The 27,175-nt window shown below is 40.7% G+C and overlaps 2 protein-coding genes across 10 annotated transcripts in view; one reads left to right on the top strand and one right to left on the bottom strand.

Moving 5' to 3' along the window:
* The window catches only part of atp8a2 (ATPase phospholipid transporting 8A2), a 107,768-nt gene extending 105,316 nt beyond the window's left edge, over positions 1-2,452 (top strand). For all 9 annotated transcript variants that reach the window (XM_041814362.1, XM_041814358.1, XM_041814360.1 and 6 more), the window contains one exon: positions 1,049-2,452. Coding sequence is in view for 8 of the 9 variants with exons in the window: in XM_041814358.1 (XP_041670292.1) it covers positions 1,049-1,143 (95 nt within the window). In the remaining variant the exon portion in view is untranslated. The remainder of the gene's footprint in view (positions 1-1,048) is intronic.
* Positions 2,453-6,658: 4,206 nt separating this feature from the next.
* On the bottom strand, positions 6,659-26,040 carry LOC121527377 (protein shisa-2). The gene is made up of 2 exons (XM_041814319.1): positions 25,139-26,040; positions 6,659-8,552 (listed from the first exon to the last, which is right to left on the bottom strand). Exons 1-2 carry the CDS (start codon positions 25,440-25,442, stop codon positions 7,981-7,983), a joined length of 876 nt encoding a protein of 291 aa, XP_041670253.1. The 5' UTR covers positions 25,443-26,040; the 3' UTR covers positions 6,659-7,980.
* Positions 26,041-27,175: the final 1,135 nt, after the last annotated feature.

A 27,175-nucleotide genomic window follows, 5' to 3' on the forward strand; every position in this document is an offset into this window, starting at 1 on the left:
TCAACCAACTGACCAACCAACAAATGAATCAATCAATCAATCAGTCAACCAACCAATAAGCAAATCAGGCAATCAACCAATCAATCAATCAACTAAACAATAAAATGATCTATCAAGCAATCTATTAGCATATCAACCAACCAATTAATCAGCCCATTTATCAGTCAGCCAACCAACAAAGCAATCAGGAAATCAACCAATCAGTCAACCAAAAATAATCAATCAATTAATCAATCAAGCAATCAACTAACATATCAACCAACAAGTCAATCAACCAACCAGATAATCAGCCAATCTATCAACCTATCTGTCTACTGACCGACCAACCAAGCAACCAATCAATCAACTATTTCATCAATCAGCCAACTAACCAAGCAATCAACAAATCAACCAACCTATCAAACATTCAATAAACCAGCCAACAAATCAATCAATTAACCATTCAACCAACGATCAATCAATCAATCTTTGTTTGTTTTGCACCAGATCATAACTGCAGTTATCTTTAGACACGTTACACAGAGGGCAGGTCTAGAGTTACTCTCAGCATGAGTTTAGGACTAGCAACATTTAGCCTCGCAGCGGTGAGGAAAACTTTCCCTTTAACGGACAGAACCGGACTCATGTTGACAGAAGTCTTGAAGCTGCGCTGGGGTTGGTAGGAGGGTATGGGATGTGGGAGAAGCAGGAAGAGAGGAGAGGGGGATGCGAAAGATGGACAAAAGAAACAACAAAGCATCAAATGGAAAACAAATTTATGGCCTGAAACTTGTTTTCCATTTTGTAGGGCATGGCTATAACATCAGTAATGATGGAGGCAGTATGTTAAGAATTAGCAGTGATAACTGTGATTGATAAAAACAGAGCATTAGCAGCCATGATGATAATGAATGAGAGAGAACTATTATTTATAATTAAAGTAGTAGTAGTGTCAACTCTCATTGCAGGCCTCTTGTCCAATCAGAGTCCTCGATCACAGCTAACTGTTGTATAATCCAGTCCAACAGTCAAGTTATAATAACCTCTCATCTTCATCCTCTGTCTGCAGATGGCTATGCCTTCTCCCAGGAGGAGCATGGCGTTGTCTCCCAATCCCAAGTCGTGCGCTCCTACGACACCACCCGCCAACGCCCCAGCCTCTAGCCCCACCCCTGACCAAGGCTTCGGCTCACCGTACTAACGGTTATAAAGGCGACAGCGGAGACAGACTCATGTGAAACCCTCACGCGGGGTTACCGACCCCTGCTGTGGCCTTACTTGGAACTATGACCTGACCCCTCACTGGGGGGGTGTTGGACACTCACAGTCAGGCGTGGAGGCCATTGCTGGCGCACAGAGAACGGACTTGAGAGAAGGAGCCAGGTCGACTTAACGGAGTAAACGTTTTTCAAACTCACACAAGCTGCACAAGCATGAGCAATCATATCCACGCACAGACATGACAAGTCAAACTCAGAGACTGCTGCTCATATCTGTATACCCATCAGACTGGGTTGGCTTCATGCCACTGTGTGTTTACGTGTGTGCGTGAGCGTGTGCATTCCAGTGCGTCTGTATCTGCCTGTGCATGTATGTCCGCACGCGTCAGCGCTCCTGTGTTCGTGTGCATGTGTCTGTCTGTCCCTGCGTGTTCCACAGTTCCCTCTCATCTCTCTGGTGAGGGGGGTTTAGCTAATCAGTCATCACATGCTGGGCACGGGAGGGGAGGAGACGTCAAAATAAACAGACTCACATGCACACACGAGCTGATGAATTCCTTTAAAAATGGTACTGAAGGAGCCGCTGCACCCAAGCTTCTACAGCCTCCACCTCAGCATCCCATCAGAGCACCAAGCCTCACTGCCAAACACCACTGAGATGCCACTGAGGCAGAACGCTATGGCCAAACTGGACCACCACCCCTGCTGCAGCCTCTCTGGGACCTATTCCTGCTCCCTTGTATTTCTCCTAGCAGCCTCCGCTCCTCATCCTCCCCATCACATCTTTACATCCTGGCCAGTTTTTCTTTTCTTGTCTTTTTTTAACATCCTGGTGTATCTCACGACTCACCTATCGTGCGCATCACTTAGACAGCCTGGCATATGAGCTTCCTCCTTCAGTTCTGTTGGATTTATTTACCAGGTTCTTCCTTTTTTATTATCAAAGTGGACATTAATGTGTATTTGTTTATATTTTTTCTTTTCATGAATGCCTGTTTTTGTACTCATATGTGGAGACCTGTCATAGAGGGAACATTTTACTTGAATTAGTGCTTATAGGCATCCAGAACAGAAGGGATCTGACTGAGACACTCGCCTGGATTGTGTGTTTTTTGGCTCTGGGATTTGTCTGAATGTGGAGTCCATCGTCTGTGTGCTCTGTGTTGAGGACACTCCTGTCAAAGAATGCAAGACTGAAAGGGTGGGAGACTGGGGGGTTGTCCATCTGAGTCCTAATCATTAAATCTAATCAAACATGGCCTGATTAAATGTGTCTGTGTCTTGACTTTAACTATGGGAATCTCTTGGAGGGATTTGGTTTACATGTGATCAAAAAGGTTTAATTTGTGCATGACATAGGTATTATTTCACATGTAACCGCAATCAAACCTCTCCCACGCTCCTTCTTTAATCTCAAGGGACATGGATTGGACAGATCATTAGCCGATTAATGCACCCCCCCCGCCTGTAGACATCCAACTGGAGATCCCCTTTCCCACCCACCTTCCTGGATGTGGCCCAGCCTCAAAACCAACTACAGCTGCTTCAGTATGGAGAATCCATCGGGCCAAGCAGGAGCCAGAAAGCCAGTTATGCTTCAAAAACCCCTCCCCAGTGACTCCCCGCCGGCCAGCTCCGCTTTCCACATCGCTGATGTTTCTGTAAGAGTGTGCCAAAACTACACCTCCTGATCCCCTTCATAGTTTCAAACCATCCATTGTGTTTGTTTTTTGCTCTGTGATCTACAGATGTGACAGGTACTCAGTGGGTGGTAGAGCTGACTTTGAATGGGTGTAATTAGTGTTTCTGAAAGCTTCAAGGTCTTGTGTGGAGTTTTTAACTGGTTGTAAAAAAAAAAAAGATGAAATCGATAAAGCTGCTTCTTTTTCAAAAAGCAAGAAAGATCAACAGGAACAAGACCGGACATTACTGTGTTGTGATTTTTAATGCCTCTAAATTCCACTTCTGCAGGGTAGATGTCAGACAAAGTAAATAACAGCAACCTGCCAAAACAGGCCTTTTTTAGCATCCTCCATATTTGGCCTTCAAAAACGACAGAATGAAATCTCTGCTCGAGCATGCAAGTCCACATCACCAAAGAGAAAAAATGCACAAACAATAATTTCCTCAGCAGAACTTTAAATATGTTTGCGTTTTTAGGGGGTAAAGAATCTCAGACAGTTTGTGTTAAAAACACATTCATACATTTGTTTATCATAGACCAGGTGTATGTAGAGTAAATAGAGCACCAATCTGGGGGGGTTAAAGGTGTGTTATCATTATGTGCTACCAGCTGGCTTGGAATCCACTATTCTTTATAAATTTTCCTTTACGGATTGCAGTACCTCGTCTTGGTACCTGATAGGTTTTTGGATCACCTCTGGAGAGGTTCCAGGCAAGCTGAGCCATTACCAATGTGACATCAAGACACTGCTATCCACTGAGTCGTCAAAAAGTATTATCACTACCAGAGCCACGAGTGGGAGGTCCAAAAAAGGCAACAAACCCCCTCCTTAAAGGTCACATATTTTACCCTTTAAAGTCAAGTTAATATTAGTCTCAGTGGTCCCAAAAACATGAAGTGAAATATCCATCCATCCATTTTCTATGCCCCTTATCCCATTGGGGGTCGCGGGGGGGCTGGAGCCTATCCCAGCTGTCATTTGGCGAGAGGCGGGGTACACCCTGGACTGGTCGCCAGTCAATTCAATCACAGGGCTGACATATAGAGACAACCAGGCATGCTCACATTCACACCCACGGCCAATTTAGAGTTACCAGTTAACCTAATGAGCAGGTTTTTGGTGGTGGGAGGAAGCCAGAGTACCCGCAGAGAGAACCACACGTGCATGGGGAGAACATGGAAACTCAACACAGAAAGGCCCAGACCGGGAAACGAACCAGGACCCTTCTTGCTGTGAGGCAACAGCGCTAACCCCTGCATTGCTGTTCAGCCCCGCTGTGAAATATGTAACTGACAAAACACCTGCTCTGTGGCTTTAAATGTTAATAAGCTGACTGACTCCGCCCCTCTCAGGAAATGGATGTGGCGCTCCTGATCCTCCTGTCAGAGAGCCAAACTTTCTTCCAAGCAATGAGGGCCAACTTCACCTGGGGCGGGGCTAACTCCCCACATGACATCATGAGGGGAAAATCTGAGAATGGCTTGTTTCAGCACACTTTTTCTGAAAGGTGGAGAAAGGGGGGCTGGTTATTTTCCTGATTCTTGGGGGGATTGTGGACTGGCCAGGGGCACATACTTTTCCTAGAATGGCCTGAAAAAGTATATTTTGCATAATATGTGGCCTTTAAGTCTAATTTATTCACTGCCTGCGACCAGCAGGAACAAAACTTACCTCCTTGTTGTGACGTACACTATGGCCTCCATTACTGGGTTGGCAGTATGGCAGTTTGACACAGCCACAGTATGGTGACCTCACCTACATAAGGAGTGGTGAAGTGCAGGGTATAAGGGAGTATATGGAGTACACCCACTTATTTTTCAGTTTCCAGTTCATACAGTAATTCCAATTCCATACCACCACATCCCTCAGTAGTATGCCGCATCCTCTCTTCTGTAAGATGGGACAGGTATGGTATGCCTCACCTTTTTCATGCAGACATCCAGAGCACACCCAGAGTTGCGTCAATCCTTCTTACTTGATAGTATCCTCCGGCGATTTCCTCTCCACATCTACACCATACTTCAGCTTCAGTTTTGTGCCCAAGCATGCCTAAAAGTTCTGCACAGTACTGTTTATAAATACATAGCCAGCTTAATTTGAATTTTTCATGAACTCTGCTGTACTGAAACATTAAAGATACAGTATAATACAGCAGGCTGCATGTTGGTAACTAAAAACTGTTACAGGATAACAAGCCATACTGGTAGAGCCAACAAATGGTCACTTTTCATGACTAAAAACTTAATACTTATACATTTAGCACTTATTTTTATTGCAGAAGTTTGGATAACTGTTCAACGCCACAGTATTCACCCGTAAATAATAATAATACATATTATACTCATGTAGACATGCCACTATAAAAAGCATTTACCTCCCTTGATTTTAACCCTTTAATTGATTTTATAAATCACTCATGGTCAATATAATGTGGCTTTTTGTCAAAAATACAAAGAAACATATTAAATGCCAAAGTTAAAACAGATTTCTTCAAAGAAATGTCAAACAAAAAATGTAAGATAAGTGACTGCATAAATATTCCCCCTACCGTGACTGATCTAATTTAACAGGAGTCCAGCCAATTTGTGCCAGTAGTCTCACATTTAGGAACTTCCTATCTCTGGTTAATCAGCATGCCTGGCTACCATTGCACCATGAAGATAAAAGAACACTTCAAGAAACTCAGAGAAAATGTTACTGAAAATTATAAGTCAGGGGATGGATACAAAAAACAATCCAAGGCACTGAACATCCCGCAGAGTTCATTAAGATCCATCATTAAGAGATTAAAGGAATGTGGCGTATGTGTAAATCTGCATGACAAACTGAGTGAGCATGCAAGAAGGAGACTAGTGAGAGAGACCACCAAGACCCCTATGACTACTCTGAAGGAGTTACAAGCTTCAGCAGCTGAGATGGGAGAAACTGCATACAATGACTGTTGTCTGGGTTCTTCACCTGTCAAAGCTTTATGCGAGAGTGGCAAAGAGAAAGCCACTGTTCAAGAGAACGCATGCTGGAGAAAGTTCTTTGGTCTGATGAGGCCAAAAATGTGCTTTTTTTTGCCATCAGACAAGATGCTCTGTTAGACAGTCACCAACAAACCATCCCCACTGGTGGCAGCATCATGCTGAGGGGATGCTATGGCAACTATGGCTTGGGAGAAGATTTATTTTCCGCCAACACAATGACCCAAAATGAACAGCAAAAGCTACATAGAAAGGGTTTAAAGACAACAAGGTGAATGTTCTGGAGTGGCTGAGTAAAAGCCCAGACCTCAATCCAATAGAGAACTTGTGTCTGGACTTGAAAATCAAGTCCGATACCCGTGCAATCTGACAGGGGTTGAGCAGTTTTCCAAATGGAGTAAAACTGCTGTGTCCAGATGTGCAAGCCTGATTGAGACTTACCCACATAGACTCAGTGCTGTGATTGAAGCTAAAGGTGCAACTGCAATATACTGACTTGAAAGTGGTAAATATTTATGCAGTCACTTATTTTAACTTGCATATCTTGTTGAACTGACATTACTCTGTAGAAATCTGTTTTCACTTTGACAGTAAAGAGGCTTTTTTCCATTTTCTTTGGTTAAAAATGCCAAATTATATTGACAGTGATTGATTTATAAAATCAATAAAAGGCTGAGACATCAAAGGTGGTGAAACAGGCACTGTATATTTTAGTTGGTTTGCATGGACTTTAAACATGACTGAGAGCTCAAAACACTGTTTGAAAGCTGTTTATTTTTAGTATTCATATGAAAAATGTCACTCCTGCATCAAAATTGGACCGGTTTTCATACATCATTTTACAGATCATCATTTGTTTTATCACAAACAAGCTGCCCACTGTCTTACAGACATTTTGCTTGGAGAGTTGATGCAAACATACCTGTTTTTAGTAATTTGGGACATCTCATGCTGCATGCTCAGCGGAGCAGCACATTCCTCAAGCTGCATGTTACTGAGTTACCAATGACCCGACTGCACCGTGGTACACTGGAAGACTGAAAATGCAACTTCAACTTCAACCAGTAAATGCAATTTTTGGGCCTTTTAAAAGTGGAAATCATGACTGTTGTGCTTGTGCCCTCTGCAGTGAACTGTGGGAGTGTTAAATACAAACACACACATGCGAACACACTCTAGCAGGGGGCATTTGGCAGAGTTTTCACTGTATAATTAACTCTGTAATCTTCAGAAGCTTTTGTCCCCCCTCTCTGTCACACGCTCACACTCGTCAGGTTCACTAACCGTTAGCTTTACTTGTCTGCTCAGTGGGTTTCCGTTCAGGGCAGTTTGGGATTTTTTCAACAAGTTTTTTTTATTTTTGGGCGACAGAAGTAGGGGGGTGGGGGTGCAGGGTTGGGTGAGGCGTCACAGTCTGTGTCCTGTGTTCACTTCATTAGACTTTAAATGGTCTACAGGGAGATTGCAACTGCCTTTCACATCACACCACCTGCGTTTCCCATTACACACAGCTCACTCACAGTTACTCATACAGCCCCACATCCCTCCACACTTCACACCAGCTCACACACGTACAGTACAAACATCTCTTCACAAGCTTTCTCTCCTCATCCACTTTACATAAACAAACACAAACTGTATGTAAGTGCAGATGTGCACATGGCATTAAGTCGGCATGTGGTCATCTCTTTTTTTGCTCAAAAATCCACTTTTCATACAGTTCAACTGCTATAAATCATCCAGTCATCACTCAACCAAGCACATATAAGCCAGTAAATCTTTTTCTCACTCACACACACATGCACAGTCCTCATTTGAGCAGTTCATGACCGCCCGCATTTGCTAGAAAACCCTCCAGTTTGCAGTTTTTTCTTCACGTCACGACAGAAAATTGTTTATGTATCCGTCTTATCCCATCACAGGCTGAGCTTAGCTCATTCCAACGTGCCAAGAGATCATATTACACACTAGCAGACGCACAAATCACACAATAGTGAGGCAGACCCTGCTGCCTCATGAGTCCTTCATGTGAGTCTGATTTCCAGATTCTCCTCTCAGTCAGCGTCCTCTTCGCCGCCCTCACAGGTTTAAACTTCACAAAGGAGTAGTCTGCACGTTGGCCCCTCATCACACTGTCACAGGAGGGAATTTCTGGTCACTGGTGACACTGGACCCAGTGGTAGGAGGGGGACAAGGGGACTGGAGGGGTCTATATGCTCCCTGAGTGGGGTCCAGGAAGGCCGTGGTGGCAGCCACAGGGTGGGCGTAGCCGATGTACTGTGGGTGCAGAAACTGCCCCTGGTGAGGCATGATCTGTGTGGCCTGCTGGCAGTTGAGCACAGAGAAGTTAGTGGGCATGTTGACAAAGACGCTGGCATCAGGGGGAAGGCAGCAGGAGGCCTGAGCCCGCATGAGAGGAGGGGGAGCTGGGCGGGGGGCTGCCGGCGGGGCGGAGGAGCTGGATGAGGTGGCTGTGCTGGACTGGCGAGACGATGAGCCTCTGGAGGTCCCGGAGCTGGCCATCATAGGGATGGTCTCAAGGAGACGCCCGCCACTGGCCCCGCCTCCGGTGGTACCTCCTGACGACAGCTCCTGTTTGGGCCGGAGGCAGCGGCAGCAGCACACGGCGACAACAGAGCCCACCAGGACGAAAGCTACAAACACAGAGCCCACGATCAGGAAGGGCACGTAGATGGGAACTAAAGAGAGAGGAGACAAAGACATACTGATTAAAAACTGATGACTTCTGGTGTCACTTTAATACAGTCTTGTTTTTCCTTTCAGGCAAAGCTCCTACATGTTAGCAGCGCAGCCTTATTATAGTAAACTAAAACATGCTAATGAACTACAACTAAAAATCATTTTAGTTAAGAGCAAAAAAATTAAATGGAGCTGTACAACAAATTTAAATTTAATAAAAAATATTTTTCAACTGAAATGAAATAAAATTAGACACAAAAGCTCTTTAGTTTTAGTCTTTGATTCAATTGACACATCCTTTATGTTTCATCTCAGACACAGTGATTTACATTTTAGATCTTTTTAGTGCAGAAGATAGAATTGGGAAGTGTTGTACTCAAGACCACACTATCCCAGACCAAGACTTGCCCGAGACCAGAGAGCACCAAGGTCAAGACCTAATTTTAGTTTTCTCTTTAAATAAACTTGACAAATAAAACAAGGTGTCTGCACCTCTTTTAAAGCTCGATATGCAAAAATCTCAAATCTTAACAAATTTGTTCAACTAACTTCTTGTAAAAAAATAAATCCTTGTATGTATTTAAAAGCCACTGACAAGTCCGGAATTATCTTAAATATCTGAAAATGAGATGTTTATCTGGATTTGTCAGGTAATGAGGCCAAAAGTAAGTGTTCAGAGGTATTTCTGACTAGAAATAAGATGGACTGATGTCTGAGTTTTTGCAGGTGGAGCTATTTGTTGTTTTAGCGAGGGCTTCTCATTATTATCACATTAATGAAGACAAAGAATAGCAGATCAGTGCTGGTGTTCACCAGTCTTGATGGAAAATCCAGAGTCTGGCCAGTCCAAGACGAGACAAGACCAAGACATTCAAAATGTGGTCTTTAGACCGGTCTCAAGACCGAGACCGTTCTGGAATACTACAGCGCTACAAAGGGAGACTTGTCTTGAACAATATTCTTTTAGGACTTGGGGGCCCCTAAGACACTGACTTGTGGACTTAAGCAGGAAATGCATAAAGTTTGTGTGAGTCATATCTCCATCTTTTTTAATCCCTATATTAACATAAATATGTCACACCGACCAACCCTTTCCCCTGCCAGCCAAATCAAGAGGGGTCTGACTGTGGACCTTAAGGCCCCGTCCACACAGAGATGAATTCAGTAGTATATGCAAAAGTTTTTTTGTCATATTGGCGTTTCATCCACACGGAAACAGCGTTTTCCCTCACCACGAAACATATACACAATATGTTCTTAAATCCAACACGGAGATCAACCAGAAGGGCAACTAGAAGAAAGTTTGTGTCAGTTTTCTGTGATCTTCTTCTCTTTTTTTGGTGCATTTCTGTGGCAGCAATACAGCGCCACATACAGGCTTGGCATATGCACTACAGCGTTTTCAGAGGCTCTGTGTTTATGCAGATATTCCCTGAAATCATCCCGTCTTTACAGAAAACCTTTTTAAAACGAAACGGCAATATATTGTTTTTGTCTCCGTGTTGACGGGGCCTAAATCTCTGACTGCATCTCTCACAGACTGCTGAAACAGCATATTTCCAGTTTTAGAAAAATTAAACTTTATTGGCAGTTACATTCTTGAACTAACCACATTACAAATATTTCAGACTAAGAAACATTTCATAAATAACACAGAGGAAAAAGTTCACAGGTTTAATCAGGGATTCAATTGTGCACAGATCCGTTTAAGAAGTAGTTACAGGAAAGGTTGCTCGCTTTAGCTTAATTAGCTTTAGCCAAAGCTAACATAGCTACAGTATGTTAGCTACATAATAAACATTACTACATAAGCCGATGTAGATATGTTTTAGCAATGTGAGCTTAAACAAATGTAGCTAAAGCTAACAAAGCTACGTAGAAAACACACCAATGTAGCTTACACAGGTGCTTTGTGATCTCAGCGCTAGCCTCATGGCTCTGTTATCTGTACATAGCTAAAGCTAACTTAGCTTAGAAGATAACATAGATACATATCTGCTTTGTGAGGTTAGCTTTAGCTCCATAAGCTATGTAGCTCAGCTACCTATGTAGCTAAAAAAGCTAATGGAGCTATATAAGCTATGCTGGCTGTGTTAGAGTGTTTTCTTCCAGGACAAACTTCTTTCCTGTGAGCTGACTGTTTACTCAGTTTTATCGTAATATTTAGTGAGTAGTTTTTTTTAAGTCAGGCTTTTGAATTTAACTCTTGGTATCCTAACCTTTTCCTTAACCCTATATAGAAGTTTAATCCAATTTTATTCCATAAGTTTTAGCGCGTATTTACATTCTGAAATCAACGGCATCTCAGAAGAGCGGTCTGTGAGAGTGGCTGTGCAGCCAGACAGTTTTGGGCCACATCTGGAGAGTGGAAACTGGCCTGATCTGATTGGTCAAGACTTCCCAAAATAGCAGTTTTAGACTTGAGTTGTTTTTCAAATTTTAAATTAAATCAATAAAATAAGAAGGGAGGAGTAGCCTCTTTGAATCTATTTTTAAAACTGTATGTATGATTCTTACATTTTCTAGCCCTTCTTTGCCCCATATTATTGAAAAAACAAAATTTAACACTGAAACAAAGAAAGAAAAAAAAACAAATTGAAAATTGAAAAAAGGAAAAATGAAATAAAAATCACAACTTCGGAGCAGAAACTGTGTTAGACAGTGAAACAAAAGCCTGAGCAGACTGTTTGGATTTGAGTAGAAGAATGAAAGGTACACTGGGATCAGGTCCCCAGGGAGTCCCAGGCTCTCATTAGCAGTTATTAACTTTGTTTTGATCTGTTTTAATCCTCAGCACCCTACTGTGTCCCCAACCTCCTCGACCCTGCAGACCTGTTTGTGTGGGTTTGCGTGTGTGACATTCTTACAGCCGGCTGCCAGCAGATATTTGTGACCCCTCTTTTTTTCTTCTATTTATGACCAACCCTTTGAAAATGAGTTACTCATGCTGAACTACAACTTTTGGCTTCAGCTTAAAGAAAGGTATTAAAGTTGACTGATTTAACATAGCTGAACGGGAGGTTACCCGGCCCTTTAAATCAAAGGGAGTAAGCCAATTCCTTCTCAATGACCTTTTCTTTCCTTTTGTTTGGAACACCAGGTCAGACTCAGCAAGAAAGCGCTTGTGCAACTCTAACATTATAACTGATCCAAATGTGATCAGCAGAGGCGTTATTAAAACAGTCCAGTCCTGAAGGATTTCTAGATTTTATTTCTAGTCTGAGGATTGGGATGTGAGTAGAAGGAGATGAAACAAGAAAGACTGTCAAAGGTTGTACTACTCTGATGCTTAATACCATGTGTTAAAAATGACACAATTCCTGTTCTTTCAACGATTATCAATATCAAAAATTATCTTCTTCAAGTTCCATCCCTATTTGATTTTTCATGGTCAACAATAAGTGACATAGTTAGAAAGTGGAAGTGTTTAGGAACAACAGCAACTCAGCCAAGCACAAGGCCGCGTAAAGGCACGGTGCTTTAATAGCTGTTGGGAGCTTATTTAAAAAAAATACCACAACATATCTTTTCCCTTGCACATGCTCTGAATTTGGTGAGGCTCTGGGGGCCGGATGGGAGGATGTAGGGGGCCCGATGTGGCCCCTGGGCTGCCAGTTGATGACCACTGCTCTACTAAGTATACAATTGCAGGACAGTTAAGCACAGTGGTCAGTCAAGGTGAAGTGCTAAGGTCTTTTTTTTGTGGTATTGTGATTCATAGAAATGTTTCAAGCAGTGTTTATTTTGGCAGCTATTTTTCATTTTAGTCTTCAGACAAAATGTCTTTTAGTTTTAGTCCCGTTTAAGTCATTTCTACCCTTTATAGTTTTTGTCTAGTTTTAGTTGATGAAAACTCAAAACATTTTAGTCTAGTTTTAGTCCATAAAAAGTCCTCACATTTTAGTCTTTACTTTTAGTCCAATCATTTATTCTCTTGCCTAAATCTGGTACCAAATCATGGTAGTGTGTTCTCTGCACTCTGCCAAACCTGGGGTCCCTGCTTCCTACAACTGAGAGGCAGAATAGCTATAGATGCATTGTTTTTTGACAGATTTACCCACAATGGAGAAATATCATGGATTTTGAATGTCTGACGAAAACTACATTACATTTTAGTCTAGTTTTAGTCATCTTGATGAAAACTAAACTTAGTTTTGGTCAGTTTTGATGTTCTTGTGTTTCAAATAAACGGGCCAGACGTGGCCATTGAACAGGCCGGGTGGATCTGGCACTGTGTAGTTCCTAGAGCACCTCCTCTTTTTGCATTCTTTGTACGGGATGGAAATAAAGTAATGCTGGTTCAGCACGTCGATCAAACGTTCGTAGGTGTAAAGCAGAAAGCCTTCCACAATAAGGATGTGAGTCTCCTCCTCCTTAGTGTCAGACGATCTCAGTGTCCAGGGTGTTATTAACGGCATGAGATTTCTCAAACTTCATCCAACCATACATAGATCATACTCATCATGGCGTCCATGTTCAGAGCATTGATGACATCGTACTGCTTAAAGCCATCTTCACCGACTTCAATCTGATCGTGGGGCTTGAAGAAGTCATCCTGATGGACCACACAAAAGGGCAGGTTTTTGATGAGCCTGCTGGTGAGGGTGGTTTTCCCTCCATTGGTTATGATGTACTGCATGATTTCAGAGCTCGTTTGAAAGTCACAGAGAGTTCAAAACATCAATAAAACTGGTCAGGGATCAGAATGATCAGACGGGAAGAAAGCTTAAAAAGAGGGGGTTGCAGCAGGAAACGTCAACTACTCAAATCCACCATGGCACTGGTCAAACTGGTCAGTTTTAGTCATCACTGATCCATTTTTGTTGGTCTTAGCCTAGTTTTTGTCATGGAAAAAAGGCTGTCGAAAAATAGTTTAGTCACGGTTTTAGTCGATGAAATTAACACTGGTTCTAAGCAAAGGATGGACACGAGTGAATGAATTCGACCTTTGATCTCGTTCATCCCTGTTAAAAAGTGGACTTCCGCAAAAAGTCAGAAGAAGTGTTTTAAAGACATCGGATTCACATGCAAGGGACGGGGTGGATGCCCATAACCTTGACTTCAGACCACAAAAATCTAATTAATCAACCCTTGAGTCAAGGTGAACATTTTTGAAAAGCTTTAAGAAAAACCCCTCTAAGCACTCTAAAGAATCACGTTCACAACCAAGGTACTTTTGCCCCGTTATGTTGACTTTGACTTCCAAAATCTTACTGGTTGATCTTTGAGTTAGAATTAGCATTTATGCAAAATTTGAAGAAAATCTCCTTTAGCATTTTAAAGACATCCCATTCACTAGAAATGCAAGAGCTTAAAATGAGGCCAAATGACCTTTATCTTTGACCTCTGACTTTAAAAATCAAACCATTTCATCCTTAACCCAGAAATTTTATCTGTGCAAAGTTTAAAGAAAATCTGTCCCTTGCATTTACAGTAATGGTCTGAACATGATGCCTCAGCTGTCAGTGGTGTGAAGGCATAAACACAACTTTTGAACAGAAGAAACAGTATTCTCCTCTTAATGAATGTTTTGACTTACATGTAAAGGCAAAGAGCAAAGTTTCTTGGCAGAAACAAGGTGACAGATGAGGTGAGGCGTTTTCCTGCAGTACTCACCCAGCTTACAATAATGACCGTGTTACATTGGTAGTGATTAGTTGTGTTTTATTGTTCCCACATGGTGTAGTTATTTTCTGCATTGAATGTGCCCATGTGTTATGAGGTGAAACTGTATGCCAAAGGGAGAGAGAGGTGGCAACAGGCTCCAGTTTCCTTTTGTCTCCAGGCTCTTTGAAATCCATCCATACGGCCTTGAGAAACAGAATGCTCATCAAAAGTAGCGAGGTATTAAAAAGGATTACCGAGTGAAACCTGTTAAGAGCTGGAGGACATACGCTGGCCAAAGCAAAGAGTCCAGGTGACAAAAGACACAAACCAGGCGCTGCAGAGGCCGGGACACTGTGACATCAAACAAACTAGGACCTTGACCCGTTTCCCTTTGGCAAGAAGTGTCAACCTCAGGGGTTCAAAGCTAACACCTTGCAGTAAACAGGTTTTAATGGGAGCTCTGTTATGGCGGCATGTATGTAAGTAACAAGAGCAGAAATGTACCAGGGAGGCTTCGACTGCCCTCTTTTCCAGCACTTGTATGGCCTCCACTTCTTAGACTCCACTCCCATACCGCATGGCCAATGAGGATTAGTAATAGCCAAAACTTTCGTCTACAGTTACTTCATCCCTACTTTAACTGCAGGGCTCCTCTCATAAACTCTCTTCTGTGAATCAGTCTCTGATGCCACATAAATGCAGAGCTTAAAGGTTAGCAACAGTGGTGGAAGAAGAAATCAGAACCGCTACGACGTCAAAATCAGGCTGTCCAGTCCTACGCTATTCTAGAAGCCACTATCCTTCTTAAGTGAAGAAAAGAGGTACTATCAGCAACATTTAAGCTGTGAAAAGCAGCACAGATTGTGCAGAAAGCGGCCGTTTAAAATCACAGTATCCAAATCTTATAAGCAATGGATGAATATGAGACCCAGTGACCTTGACCTTTAACCTTAACAAAATCAAATTAGTTTATTGTTCAGTCAGAGTGAGCATGTGTGTGTGCAAACTATGAAGAAAATCCATCAACGCATCTTTTAAGTTTCACATTCAAGCACAGGATGAACAGACCTATGACCTTAACCACTGAGTCAGAGTGTACTTTAGTGCAACGTTCGAAGAAAATCCCTCAAATCTTCCTTGAAATACTGTGTTCACACAAGTTGCCTTGACCAATGGACAACCAGAAAATAGACCTTGTGACCTCACCGTCATGGAGGCATAAAAACCTTCACCATAAAATGGCATATTTTCTACATACCATATATGGATTTTTGGCTTGCTAATAAATGTATGAGTAACTAGCATTTCACTGTTGTTAAACTTGGATCTAGTTTGACTGTTATACACTTTTAAAATAGTCCACTTTTATGATTCAGGCCACTCCTAATGGTCTTAAAGAAACCTTTATTTTCAAAAAGTCTGAAAATAGGAGACTGTGAGCTTGAACATTATAAAAATTAGCTTTGAGCTTATCTCTAATGCAAACATATGTTAATTAGACCTGAGAGCTATTGAAGTGCTATTGAGTTGAATTGGAAACACAGTTTCTTTATAGTAAAACACTTCCAATGTTAATAAAATGGATAAAGAAGAAAAAATGTCAGTAAATGACAAGCTAGATAACACAACCTTAAACTGTTGACCTACTCATCACTATGTATCTCATCCTGTCTTTGCTGGTCTAATTACTGCTTTAAATACTTTCACTGCTTACCTTCTAGTATCACATCCTTTGATTGTTAGTCTACATACTGCTTTATATCATATACTTTTGTTACTAGCCGTCTTATCATGGAACCTTACATTGCTAGCCTATTTACTATTTTATATCCCATTCTTTCATTCTTTCCTACCAGCATCCCATGATTTCATCATTTCAGATGCCATGTCTGTCATCAGGCAAATCTATTCTGCAAAGCTCCAATCTTGCCAGGTCTGAAAATTGACCTAAGCAATGAGCATCATTTGAAGAGAATGAGGCAGTAGCTATGGCTGGGGTTTAGTTATACTGTAAGCCTGTGTATACAATGGCTGCTGCTGTTTTTGTAATTAGCTTGGATGTAGCTATAGCATAGTGGCAGTTTTATCCAAACTGGACCACATTTCTTTATTTAAACAAGAGCAGAGAGCCACACAGAAAGCTTTTTATGACAGAGAAGATGTTTCCGTTCATCTCTGACCTGCTTTGGCATGAGTTTGTCATAGCTATGGGTGAGGTTTACTTTTACTGTAAGCTGGTACATACAATGGCTACCTTCAATGTAGCAATTAGCTTGGATGTAGCTATACTAAGTTGCAGTGGCAGATTTATCCGAACAGTGCCACATTTCTAAATTAATACAAGAGCAAAGAGTCACACTGAAAGATGCTCTTTGGACTGGCTTGGCATGCGCTTTATCCACCTACAATCTTCACTGTTCATAAACTACAGAAGTGCCTGCTACTTCATTTGGTCTTATCATTCTCATTGGCCTCTGATGAATGTGACTGACAGAATGTTTGTCCAATTACCTTTTGAAATCTTTTCCTAAACACACCCTATAGGAGCTTTCCCAGATGATGCAAACGCTATCCTTGAGTGGATTTATGACAGTCTATCTGCATATCAGGTTACCTTAGATGTTAATATTATATAATTATAGCTTAAAGTATATCCAAAAGATAGCAAATTTAAGAAGTAGAAAACAACTGACATGCAGCTCACTGCATGCTATAACACAGTACTAAATGAGGATCTTTGGATCTATTTCTATTTACATCTATTCAGATTAGATTAGATTTACATCTATTTAGATTAGATTAGATTTAGATTTAGTTTTACCTACTCCATTACATTACTCCAGTGCTCCTATGGGTCTGGTCTTAAGCTCAATTTAGGCTTAATCACAAATTAAACTTGTTAGTGATGCTAGAAGACAAGGGAACCCCAGTGTCTCTCTGACATATCCTCTGGGAACCAGAAATCCCTGCAAATCTCATGAAAGTAAATAGAAGATTTGCCTGGGTAGCTAAGACTGCAACTGGACTGACCAACAAATCCAGCATTCTGCTTTTTCTTTGCCAGACCAATTTGTTTAAATTGCGGAGTATTAAACCATGTTTGTCTAAAGACTATTTCGGGGCTTGTTGAAAAATTGGCTTCTTTAGGTTGGTAGTCATTATTCAAAGGGATTTATCTATTTCCAGATCTGAAAACCACGTAGGTTTTGCTTTACTGAAAGGAATCTGACATCAAAAAAGGACTTGGAACCTCTGGTTTGTTACTTTACAGTAAATCACATTATAAAGTCTTAAAACCAGAGAGGTAACGTTTTAATGGGTAACCAGAACCTACTCTAGTTAAAAAGCTTTTTCCCTCTCAATTGCACTGAAGTAAGACTATGAATTTGCCTAAAAAGAAGTGGTGCAAATCGAAAAACTGTCCTCGATGCTTAACCGTCTGCTATACATCCCTTTAAAACAGGGGTTTAATCCTTTTTTGTCTTGCTCTCTGACCTTCTCATCCTGTGCACATGGTGGCTGAACCCTCCCATTGTTCCCTGTCACTCTTCCACACCTGTCGCCTGAGTTGAGCCGTGGCAGCCATGCCGCAGTAACAGCAGCCCCCCTCTCTTAAGCTCTTGTTTTGGGTACAGTCTTTTTGTGACTCTCCTTCGTCTCCCGGGCTCTCCCTTGGGTGTTCTCCTGTTCCTAAATACCATATGTTCCTTCATGTTGAGCACATTAATAATTTCCTGCCTGTTATCCATTGACAGTAGAGTGTGTATCTTTCCTGGATGATTAATAGGCTGCAAGCCAATGACAAATGAATGAAATGCACAAACTGAACCAGGCTCATAAAAAATACACTTCCTCTCTTGTAAGTGAGGAAAAAAGCTGCTTTTCTTTAAGTTATTTTGGCTGAGAGCCACTGAATGAAATGTATATACCTCTTCCTGAAGTGATAAGACATGGTAGTCAAGGCAAATGACAGATTATAGCTGGAGGTCCAAAAGAGGGCAGAATATCCTCCAGGGGAACATCAAGGCAGGCAGTGTTGCCTGGTTTCTGATGTCTTTTATTTGTTTTTTGTCTTTTTAGTGCTGTTATCCTCTAGTCAATCTTTTTTTTTGTGATATGCAGCCTTAAGATGCTTTATGGGAGACAGGTTTATGAGAATGTATGTAGTGAGACATGTGTTACCCGCCTATTAACATGGAAAAGGAGGATATATTTACCTTACATTGTGACATGGATTAAACTGGGTCTTCAAATATATGCGTATGTGTCTTGTTTGAGGCAGTGTGAATCCCTAAAAGCCCTCAGACACCAGCAAGACTACGCTAAGGGGGGTTCATGATGAGAAACAGACTCCACGAGTCTGATAGGAAATGATATATAATGTGATTTGTGTTTTTTTAATGAGCAGAGCTGTCAGCGCCCTCGGGTGAGCCACTGTCCAAGATCCGGTCAAGTCCAAACTTGATCCCCGTGGGGACAGCATGATCTAAGCCCGGCCCCCACTGGTGCTGTTACAGGCCAGAACAAACACGGCTATTTATAAGTGCAGCACGGAGCAGTTTGCCATTTGTGAGTTCATTTCTCTGGTTTTCTGCTGTCTCCTGCACAGCTGTCGTTACCAACAGGAGCAGGCAGCAGATGAGGCTGTTTACAGGGAGAGACTGTGAGACTGCTGGCAGGACTGTGTCCACACTTTTTTAACTGGGACGGCCAGACTGGGGCACTGACTTATGAAGTTTGTATGCACGTATGCTGAATAAAGATAATCAATTTAACTTCTCCTGTCAGTTTATAATATCCTCCTGAGACATGAGCTTTTGTTAGAATCAGTAAAAGTTTTTTTTTTCTGGAAAACTTTCCTTTCAAAATTCATGCTGATAGCCTAAATTTTCACTGAAACTGAAGTTTCTGTGAAAAATCTCAAACATATCTTTAAAGTAGGGCTGTCAAAATTGACGCATTAATGTGAGTTAATCCATCATCATGATTAATCTGATTAAAAATTTTAATGCAATTAACCCATCTACAGCGCAGACTGACTCAAAATCCCTGTAACGTCTCTGGCAACGCATTTCGGGCAGCTTGTCCATGTAGGGTTACCGTTGAGCATGCCGCCAAGCATGCGCAAATGGGCCGTTGAGCCGGTAGTGACCAACCAACTCGATATGGAAGATGCTAAACAGCATATTGGCCCTCTCGATGGGAAATTTGAGTACAAAAAAAAAAAAGGAACAGTCGACCAACATAAAGTATTATGCACATTCTGCAGGAAGGAAATTTCTTTTCACCAAAGCACTTCCAGCTTAAAATACCACATTAACGCGAAGCATATGTTCGTCGGAGATTGATTCTGTTTGCTTATGCAAAATGAAACGCGATTAATATAGATTAAAAATGAATGATATTTAATCATGATTAATCTAAATTAATCCACAGCAACCCTGTGATTAATCTGATTAAAAATTTTAATCGTTTGACAGCACTACTTTACAGTATCTCTTAATAAATGTTTCAGTGAAGTTTGTCAAAAAGTCTAAATAATCCACTAAAAAATTACCCAAAAATTCCATGTAAATCCTTGAAAAATTTTGAAACAAATGACCCAAAATCTTAAGACGCAATCCCCCTTAAGTTTTGTAAAAAAAAAAAATTCCCCAAAATTAACAAATACACTCCCCAAAATTCCATGACAATTCTTATAAATTAAAAGGAAATTCTCACTCACATTTCTAAATAAATTCCCCAAAAATAAAAAATACAAATTACTTTTAAAAATAATAATAAAAAAACTAAAAATTTTAACAAAACTTCACCTCCAAAATATCCAAATATATCCTTAAAATGTTCATAGAAATAGCTGAAAATTTCAGAGCACATTCACCAAAATATCCAAAGAAATTCCCTTAAATTTAAATAAAAATTCCTGAAAATTTAATAACAACATTTCAAGTAAATTACGTAAACTTTAAAGGACAGTCTGGACAATGACTAAAAACTCTAACAACAGAATCTGTGACTATGCTGTAGGACAGCCAAAATGTTATATCCTATATATACAGTGCTTAACAAATTTATTAGACCACCCTAACCCTAACCAAAGTAAGGTTTATGCAACAGCTGCCCTAAATTAACAGCATTGATAATTACCAAAATCATTTTTTATGTTTCTGCAATGGTTAATACACCAATGTGTAGAAGCTCTTTAACCCAAATGATATTTTTAATGCTAAAATATAATTATTTTTGTTATCCATGAATTTTCAAAATTACTGATTTGAGTTTGAGTTTGAAATTCCTCATTCCTGTTCAAAATGGTAAAACGTGGAGAGCTCACTGAAAATGAAAGAGTCCGCATTAAAGCACTTCATGATGCTGGATGGTCTTTGAGACAAATATGACAGGTGGTCTAATAAATTTGTTAAGCACTGTACATGTAGGGTCTTAGGAGGATCTTGATATTTAAAAAAAACTCTCACACAGATTAAATAGTGCTGTGTCTATATTTTAAACTTTGTAAAGTAGATTAAGTGTTTCCCCCGCCATTCATTTGGAGAGGCAGCCCGCTAACCTAATGCAACCGCCTGCCTCTCCAAATGAGAGGCACAAAACACATCATTTATGAAATTCAGGCTTAATTTATGCATAATTAACTCATTTTTAACAGAGCATTCATTAGGCGGCTATCACTATCCTGACCAATGTTTCTGCTCAGCTTGCATTTTGCTATTGACACATCACACTGAGTGAAACATCCCCTACATTGCTGGTGTCATGTCATAATCTTTTCTCAATTTTTCATTAAATTTTTGTTCATCATCAATGCTATTGGTCACACCTGTCAGCGGCTTTTACAAATCTTAAGTAAAAAAAGAGTCACAGATGCTTACTCTGACCACTCAGTGTTAAATTATTCTAAAAATGCAGCATTTTTTCCTCAGTCCCTGAAAAGTGATGATTTAGGAGTTAGGAGGTTATGGTGATGACAACAGTGATATGGTTTCTGATGCAGCGCCAGGATTTTATGATAAAGTAGTTACCACTGTTTCCTTTTCTCATCCTCCATTCCAGGGGTGTTCAAACTATGGCCGGGGGCCAAATGTGGCCCACGGTGTGTTTTTGATTGGCCTGCAGCATATTCTAAAATGAAAATTAAATATTGCCCACACTGGAACAGGAAGCTTGGGATTGACTGTGTTGTGTTTCTCAGTTTCAGTACAAAGAACTGCCACCACTCTAATTCTCTTAAGACAATCCGGCAGCAGCCCGTTCACTTCTTACGGCCCCTCTCACAACCAACCGAAACGCCATACAATCGGATTAAACTTTGGATTAACTAGGGGTTAAGATACCAAACGTTAAAGTCAAAATCCTGACCTGCCAAACCTGATTAAACTGCCCATGCTACCTAGCTAAAAGAGCTATGTAGCTTACAGAGCAACAAAGCTAATGCCTCCGTGCTGCTGAGTAGGGATGGGAGAAAAAAACGATACAGCATAGTATAAAATTTAATTTTTTTCCAAATTAATTTCTCATATGAACTGAAGCCTATGATAATGGAAAAATAAATCAATTGTTTGTCCAGTGAGGTCGGCAGAGGTGACGGTCATAAAGCAGGAGAAAGTTAGTACAACAAACATGGCAGCACCACGGGAAGGACATTAGAAACACAAGCAGGGCACGAATGAGATGGACATGACACACATGGGGTTTGCAAGAAATGCTACATGAAAATTAAATACTGTGGAAATACGACAAACATGAGGGCAAGACTAATGCTAAATCAGCTAAACAGCTGAAAAAATGGTATAGATCACAATATATCACAATATATGGTTTCCCAATACTCACTATTTTGTAAAATGTTTAAAACTGCAATAATTTGAATTGTGACCCAAGCATTGTGATAATATCATATCATAAGGCCACTAGTGATTACCGCCCCTGTTGCTAACTGAGCTACCTAGCTAACAGGGCTAAAGCTTAGCTCACAAAGCAGCTACATAAGCAATGTATCTAAGTTATCTGCATAGCTAAGTTAGCTTTAGCTACGTTTGCTAAAGTCTTAGATACTAACATATGCTAAAGCTCATGTCACTAAAGCAACTTAGCTTCATCGGCTTATGTAGTTACGCTAATTATGTAGCTAGAGTAGCTATGCTATCTTCTTTAGCTAATGCTAGTAAAGCTAAAGCGAGCCAATGTTGGTGTAACTACTTCTAAAACGTGTTCATGATTCAATCCTTGATTAGATCTCTGACCTTTTTCTCAGTTTTATTTATGAACTCTTGCTTAGTCTAATATTTGCAATGTATTTATTTCATGAACTGCCAGTCTTAGTTCACCAATAAAGTTGAATCTAAAAAAATTATACTACTGGAAAGACATTGTATCGGAAAATTACAGCATTTCCTTTCTGAGATACGGTGTCTCAGATGAACGGTCTGTGAGAGAGGCATGGTCTGCAGCCTCTCAATTCTGTAAACAAACATTTTGACAAGAAGAATTTAGTTTCATTTAGAGTAAATTGAGACAACGCTGTCGATGGTAAAGTGGCAACCAAAATTATGATGATATCTTGATCTATAATGTTCTTATTGATTACAGCAGCCAAATCAGTACCAGTGGTGTTCCAGGGGTGGAACCAGTGGTAGCCAGGGCCGACCAGGGCCCCCTGAAACCTGACTGGCTGTAATATAATAATACATACATTTTCAGCAGAGGGATAGATCATAGCAGGCCACCACCTCACTTACAAAACTGAGGGAAAGACTGAATGTCTGTAATATATTACATAAAACTTCTCAACTTAATTCTTAGACTGAAAGGCTTTTGGGCCAGAGATGCCATTTTTTGTTCATCAGCATTTATTGGAGCTAGTTCATATGGTCTGTTATAAATAGCTCCATGCACTTAATATGTTCTTTATTTCAAGGAAATACCACCAAGAAAAAATGAATAAATAAATTGTGCCGACGCCAAGACAAGTCAGAGCAATTTCTCCTCTACCGTGACCTTGCAAAGCAGATGGATACGCCCGTTTCCTTATTTTTCACTGGCGAATCCACCTTGCAAAGCTCCCGTCTGAACTGTTTGGGCCCGGTTAGAAAGCGACAGGACCAATCAGTGACAAGGGGCAGTACTCTCAGGCATGGCGGAGTCGTGACGTATGCAAGAAGCAACAAGAGGCTGGTGCAATTATGGCGGAAGAGCTCAGCGTGGGTGCTGCTAAAGCGCCAGTTTTATCGGAACTTACCGACATTCTTTCGTTAAAAGAAGAACAAAGAAACGCAGTGCGTTGTTTTCTTTTCAAAAATGACAAAAGTCATGTACTGACATGTCTTTACTTGCCATGGTTCGCGTTATTCCTAAGTAGTATGCACACCTTGATAGCGGCTACGTTGCGTGTTTTGTTGCTCTGATTGGCCTGTAAAGATGTGACAGACAGAGCGTTCATCCAATCACACTCTGAGTTTTTTTTCAAATGCCCTGCCCTTTCCCAAACGCTTAGTACTGAAGGTTTTGCAGATGGATGTGTGAAACACATCGGTCTGGTGTGTCAGGTTACCTCTACCGTTGATGCTGGCAAAGCTGATATCATAAGACCCACCCCTTGTTTTGATTGGTCAGTGAGGGACAAGCATGGTGTTGTTCCAAACGTTGAACAATTTTTAATTGAGCGTGCAGTGAAAGCCATGACAGAAAAATGACAGCTGAGGGCCATTGGGGTCAAATAAAAAAGTAAGAATGTGAAAGTATACAGCAATTCTTAAAAAAAATTCTAAGTCATAATTATGAAATAAAAGGTCATAATTATAAGATAAAAAAGTCATGATTATGAGTTAAAAAGTCAGAATTATGAGATGAAAAGTCATGATAATGAGATAAAAAGTCAGAATTAGAGGGAAAAAGTAATAATAATAAGATATAAAGTAAAGAATATTAATTAAAATGTCAAAATTTTGACATAAAAAGTTATAATTGACTAAATGACTTTTTATCTAATAATTTTGACTTTGTATCTTTTAATTATGATTTTTATCTCATAATCTTAAATTTTAATCTTATTATTATGACTTTGGTTTCTTTTTTTATTTCCTTACTTCCACATTTTTTTTAAGTGGCAGGAATGGGCTTCCAAATGCCTACAATGAAAAGCGTGTTTTTATTTAATTTTTCTTAATAATTAGCGTCATTATTGTATCAAAAGTGACTAAATGATTCGGCCAGCCGACTGAAATTTGTATCAAATAGAGTAAAATACAATTCTGGGGGGCCCCTCTCTCAAAAATGTCCAAATAGAGTGGTCCAGCACTACAAAATAAAGCAAGTAAATTTGATTTAGCCATAGTAAAATAAATTGCTCTTAAGTTGGGAAATTAATGTTAAAAAATACATCAAAATGCATATATATTTGTAAAAATGAAGCAACATTTGTTGCTTTGCAAGCCGGCAAAGGGGAGCCCTGTTTAATATTCTTTCTAGGGGCCCTAAATCCCTAGCTACGCCCCTGTATATGTATGTATACATATATATATATACACACAAATATATATGTAACTCAACCTCCTCCACCCCAGCCTCCTCCTTTATGGCATAAAGCCTGTTGCACCCTCATATTTAGATGAATACTCTGGATTAATTGCTTTTGAAATAATTATATTGTATTCAGTGTGTATTATCATAAATGTTCCATCCATAAGGGGGTTTCTAGCCATGTGCTCCCTGGAAAGTCAAAGCATGCTGCTTCTGCCTGACTAACCCAGGGAGCATCTTTAGAGGAGGGGGGCATGTCTCCCCTGGTCAAGTCTTTGTGTACAGCCCTGGCTGTTGGGTTTTATTCAAATTCTGCAGTTTAAGAGGTAAATTTAAACGTAACTTTCTAGGAAACAGATTTGGTAGCACTTCAATGAAGTTTGGGCAAAAGTTTCAAAGACAAAGACATTGGATCAAAAAAGGAACCTAACTCATAGGCTTATACCTGCTCCAGAGTCCTTGTCCTCCTTGGTCTCTGTCCCGGGCTCCTGAGCCTGCCGGTCGTTGTCGCAGCTCCCCTGATCCAGCCGTGCGTCCGTGCTGGAGCAGCAGTAGCGCAGCTCACATTTCCCACAGCAGATGATTGCGTCCTCTGCGTCGATCTTCTCCGGACACTGGAAACCTTCTTTCCACACTCCCTGGGAGTCATGCCAGCCGTGGCAATACTCTCCACTGGCTTTCACGTCGATGATGACCAGAAGAAGAGTCACAATCACGGTGACATACATCGGTAAACCTCCTCCCCACATCCTCGGGGAAGAAGTAGGGAAACTTTCACTCCCCGGGGTTACCTCACCTGATGAGGGGAGTGATGCCTGAGATGGGTGCAATACAGAAAGCCAAGAGGGTGAGCAGGGGGTGCAGGAAACCCCTTAGAAGCTGTCATTTGTTAGAGGAATCCTGTGCGTAATTCAGATCCAACGTCTCCAAAAGTGGCTCCACAAGTGATTATCCCAATAAAAAAAACAATAAGATGTCAAAGAAAGTTTGTCACAAAATAATATTCAGCGAACGCCTAATTAGTCAGTAATCCAGCTAAATAGCACTGCTCCTGCGAAATCCAGAAAGGAAGGACTAATCTCCTCTGGCAGCAGCACGGCTGTTCGTGTCTCCCTGTGACTCTTCAGGTGACTTCAGAGAAGAAGTAAAGTCATCACGTTGAGCTTTAAACTGCTCAGCTGAACTTATTCCCGAGATCCCTCACAATGAAAAGTTAACTTTTCAAACTTTCTGGCCCGACCTGCGTTGATCAGCGTCAGGAGACGACAAAGCACGTCTGGGACATTCCAGTCGGATTGAACTGAAGCGCGCAGTCTGTGTGAGTCTGCGTCAGTGAGAGGGCCGTGCAACAAGTCATACGGAAACCCGCACAGCCCCCTTAACGGAGGGATGAGTGGTCTGGACGATCAGTGTAAAGTTGCACTGGGCAAACTTCAACTTCCGGATCAAACCTTTAGAAATAAAACCCAGGTGACTACTAAAGTGTACCTTTGAGTCTCACGAGGAACTTTTTAATTAGACAAAAAGTTTAATAAGAATAAAATCAGAAAGAATATCTTCCGATAAAGTTAACAGGAAATTGTCAATTCAATCCTCTTCTTTGACTTTCTTTAACATTTAAACGCAAACATCTGGATTTCCGGTTAGATATTTCTTCTGTCTTCAGAAAGCTTCTCCCATCTCTATCTCCGTTATGACTGAAGTTTTTAAATTGTTCGTTTATACTGCCGCAGTCCGAGTTTTGTGCTGAATGCAACCAAGTGTCTCCCACAAAATAATAACTATAAAGATATGAGTGCTGAATGCTGCACCTGAATGCCTCCCACCTCTGGCCAGACATCACAGATTTGCACGATGTTAGTGCCATCTAGTGGACATTCCTGGTCATTGCAGCTATCTTGACAACGAGTCTGAAAAGGGGTAAAAATGAGGAGGAAAAGTGGAAAAAGGGTCAGAAAGTACCAAAAATGGGCGAGAAGTGACAAAAAATGAGTACCAGGTGAAAAAGGGCAAAAAAGGGATAAAAGGGGCCAAAATTGGGGAAAAAAAGTAGGGGAAATATGGTATTTGATGGCAAAAGGTAGCTTAAATAAGTAACAATGGGATAAAAGTGGCAAAAATGGGATAAAAGTGGCAAAAAGAAGTGGCAAAAACAGGCAAGAATAGAGGAAACAAGTGGTATTTACTGGCAAAAGGGGGCTTAAATGGACAAAAAATGGTGAAGAAGGACAAAAATGGGATAAAAGTGGCAAAAAGAAGGGGCTAAAATGGGCAAAAAATAGGAAAAGTATGTTATTTAATGACTAAAGGTGGCTTAAATGGTAACAATAGGGAGAAAAATGGTGAAAAGGGGCAAAAAAGGGGAATTTTGGTTATGCCATTAATGATTTTATCAATAAATTTTGAATGCAGTGCTCTTACTTGAAAAAACAAATATCTGGGTCTGGCATTTAAAAAGATACAAGGTCTGGATTATGTTTTA

Source organism: Cheilinus undulatus, linkage group 19 (genome assembly GCF_018320785.1).
Source record: "Cheilinus undulatus linkage group 19, ASM1832078v1, whole genome shotgun sequence".
NCBI lineage: Eukaryota > Metazoa > Chordata > Actinopteri > Labriformes > Labridae > Cheilinus > Cheilinus undulatus.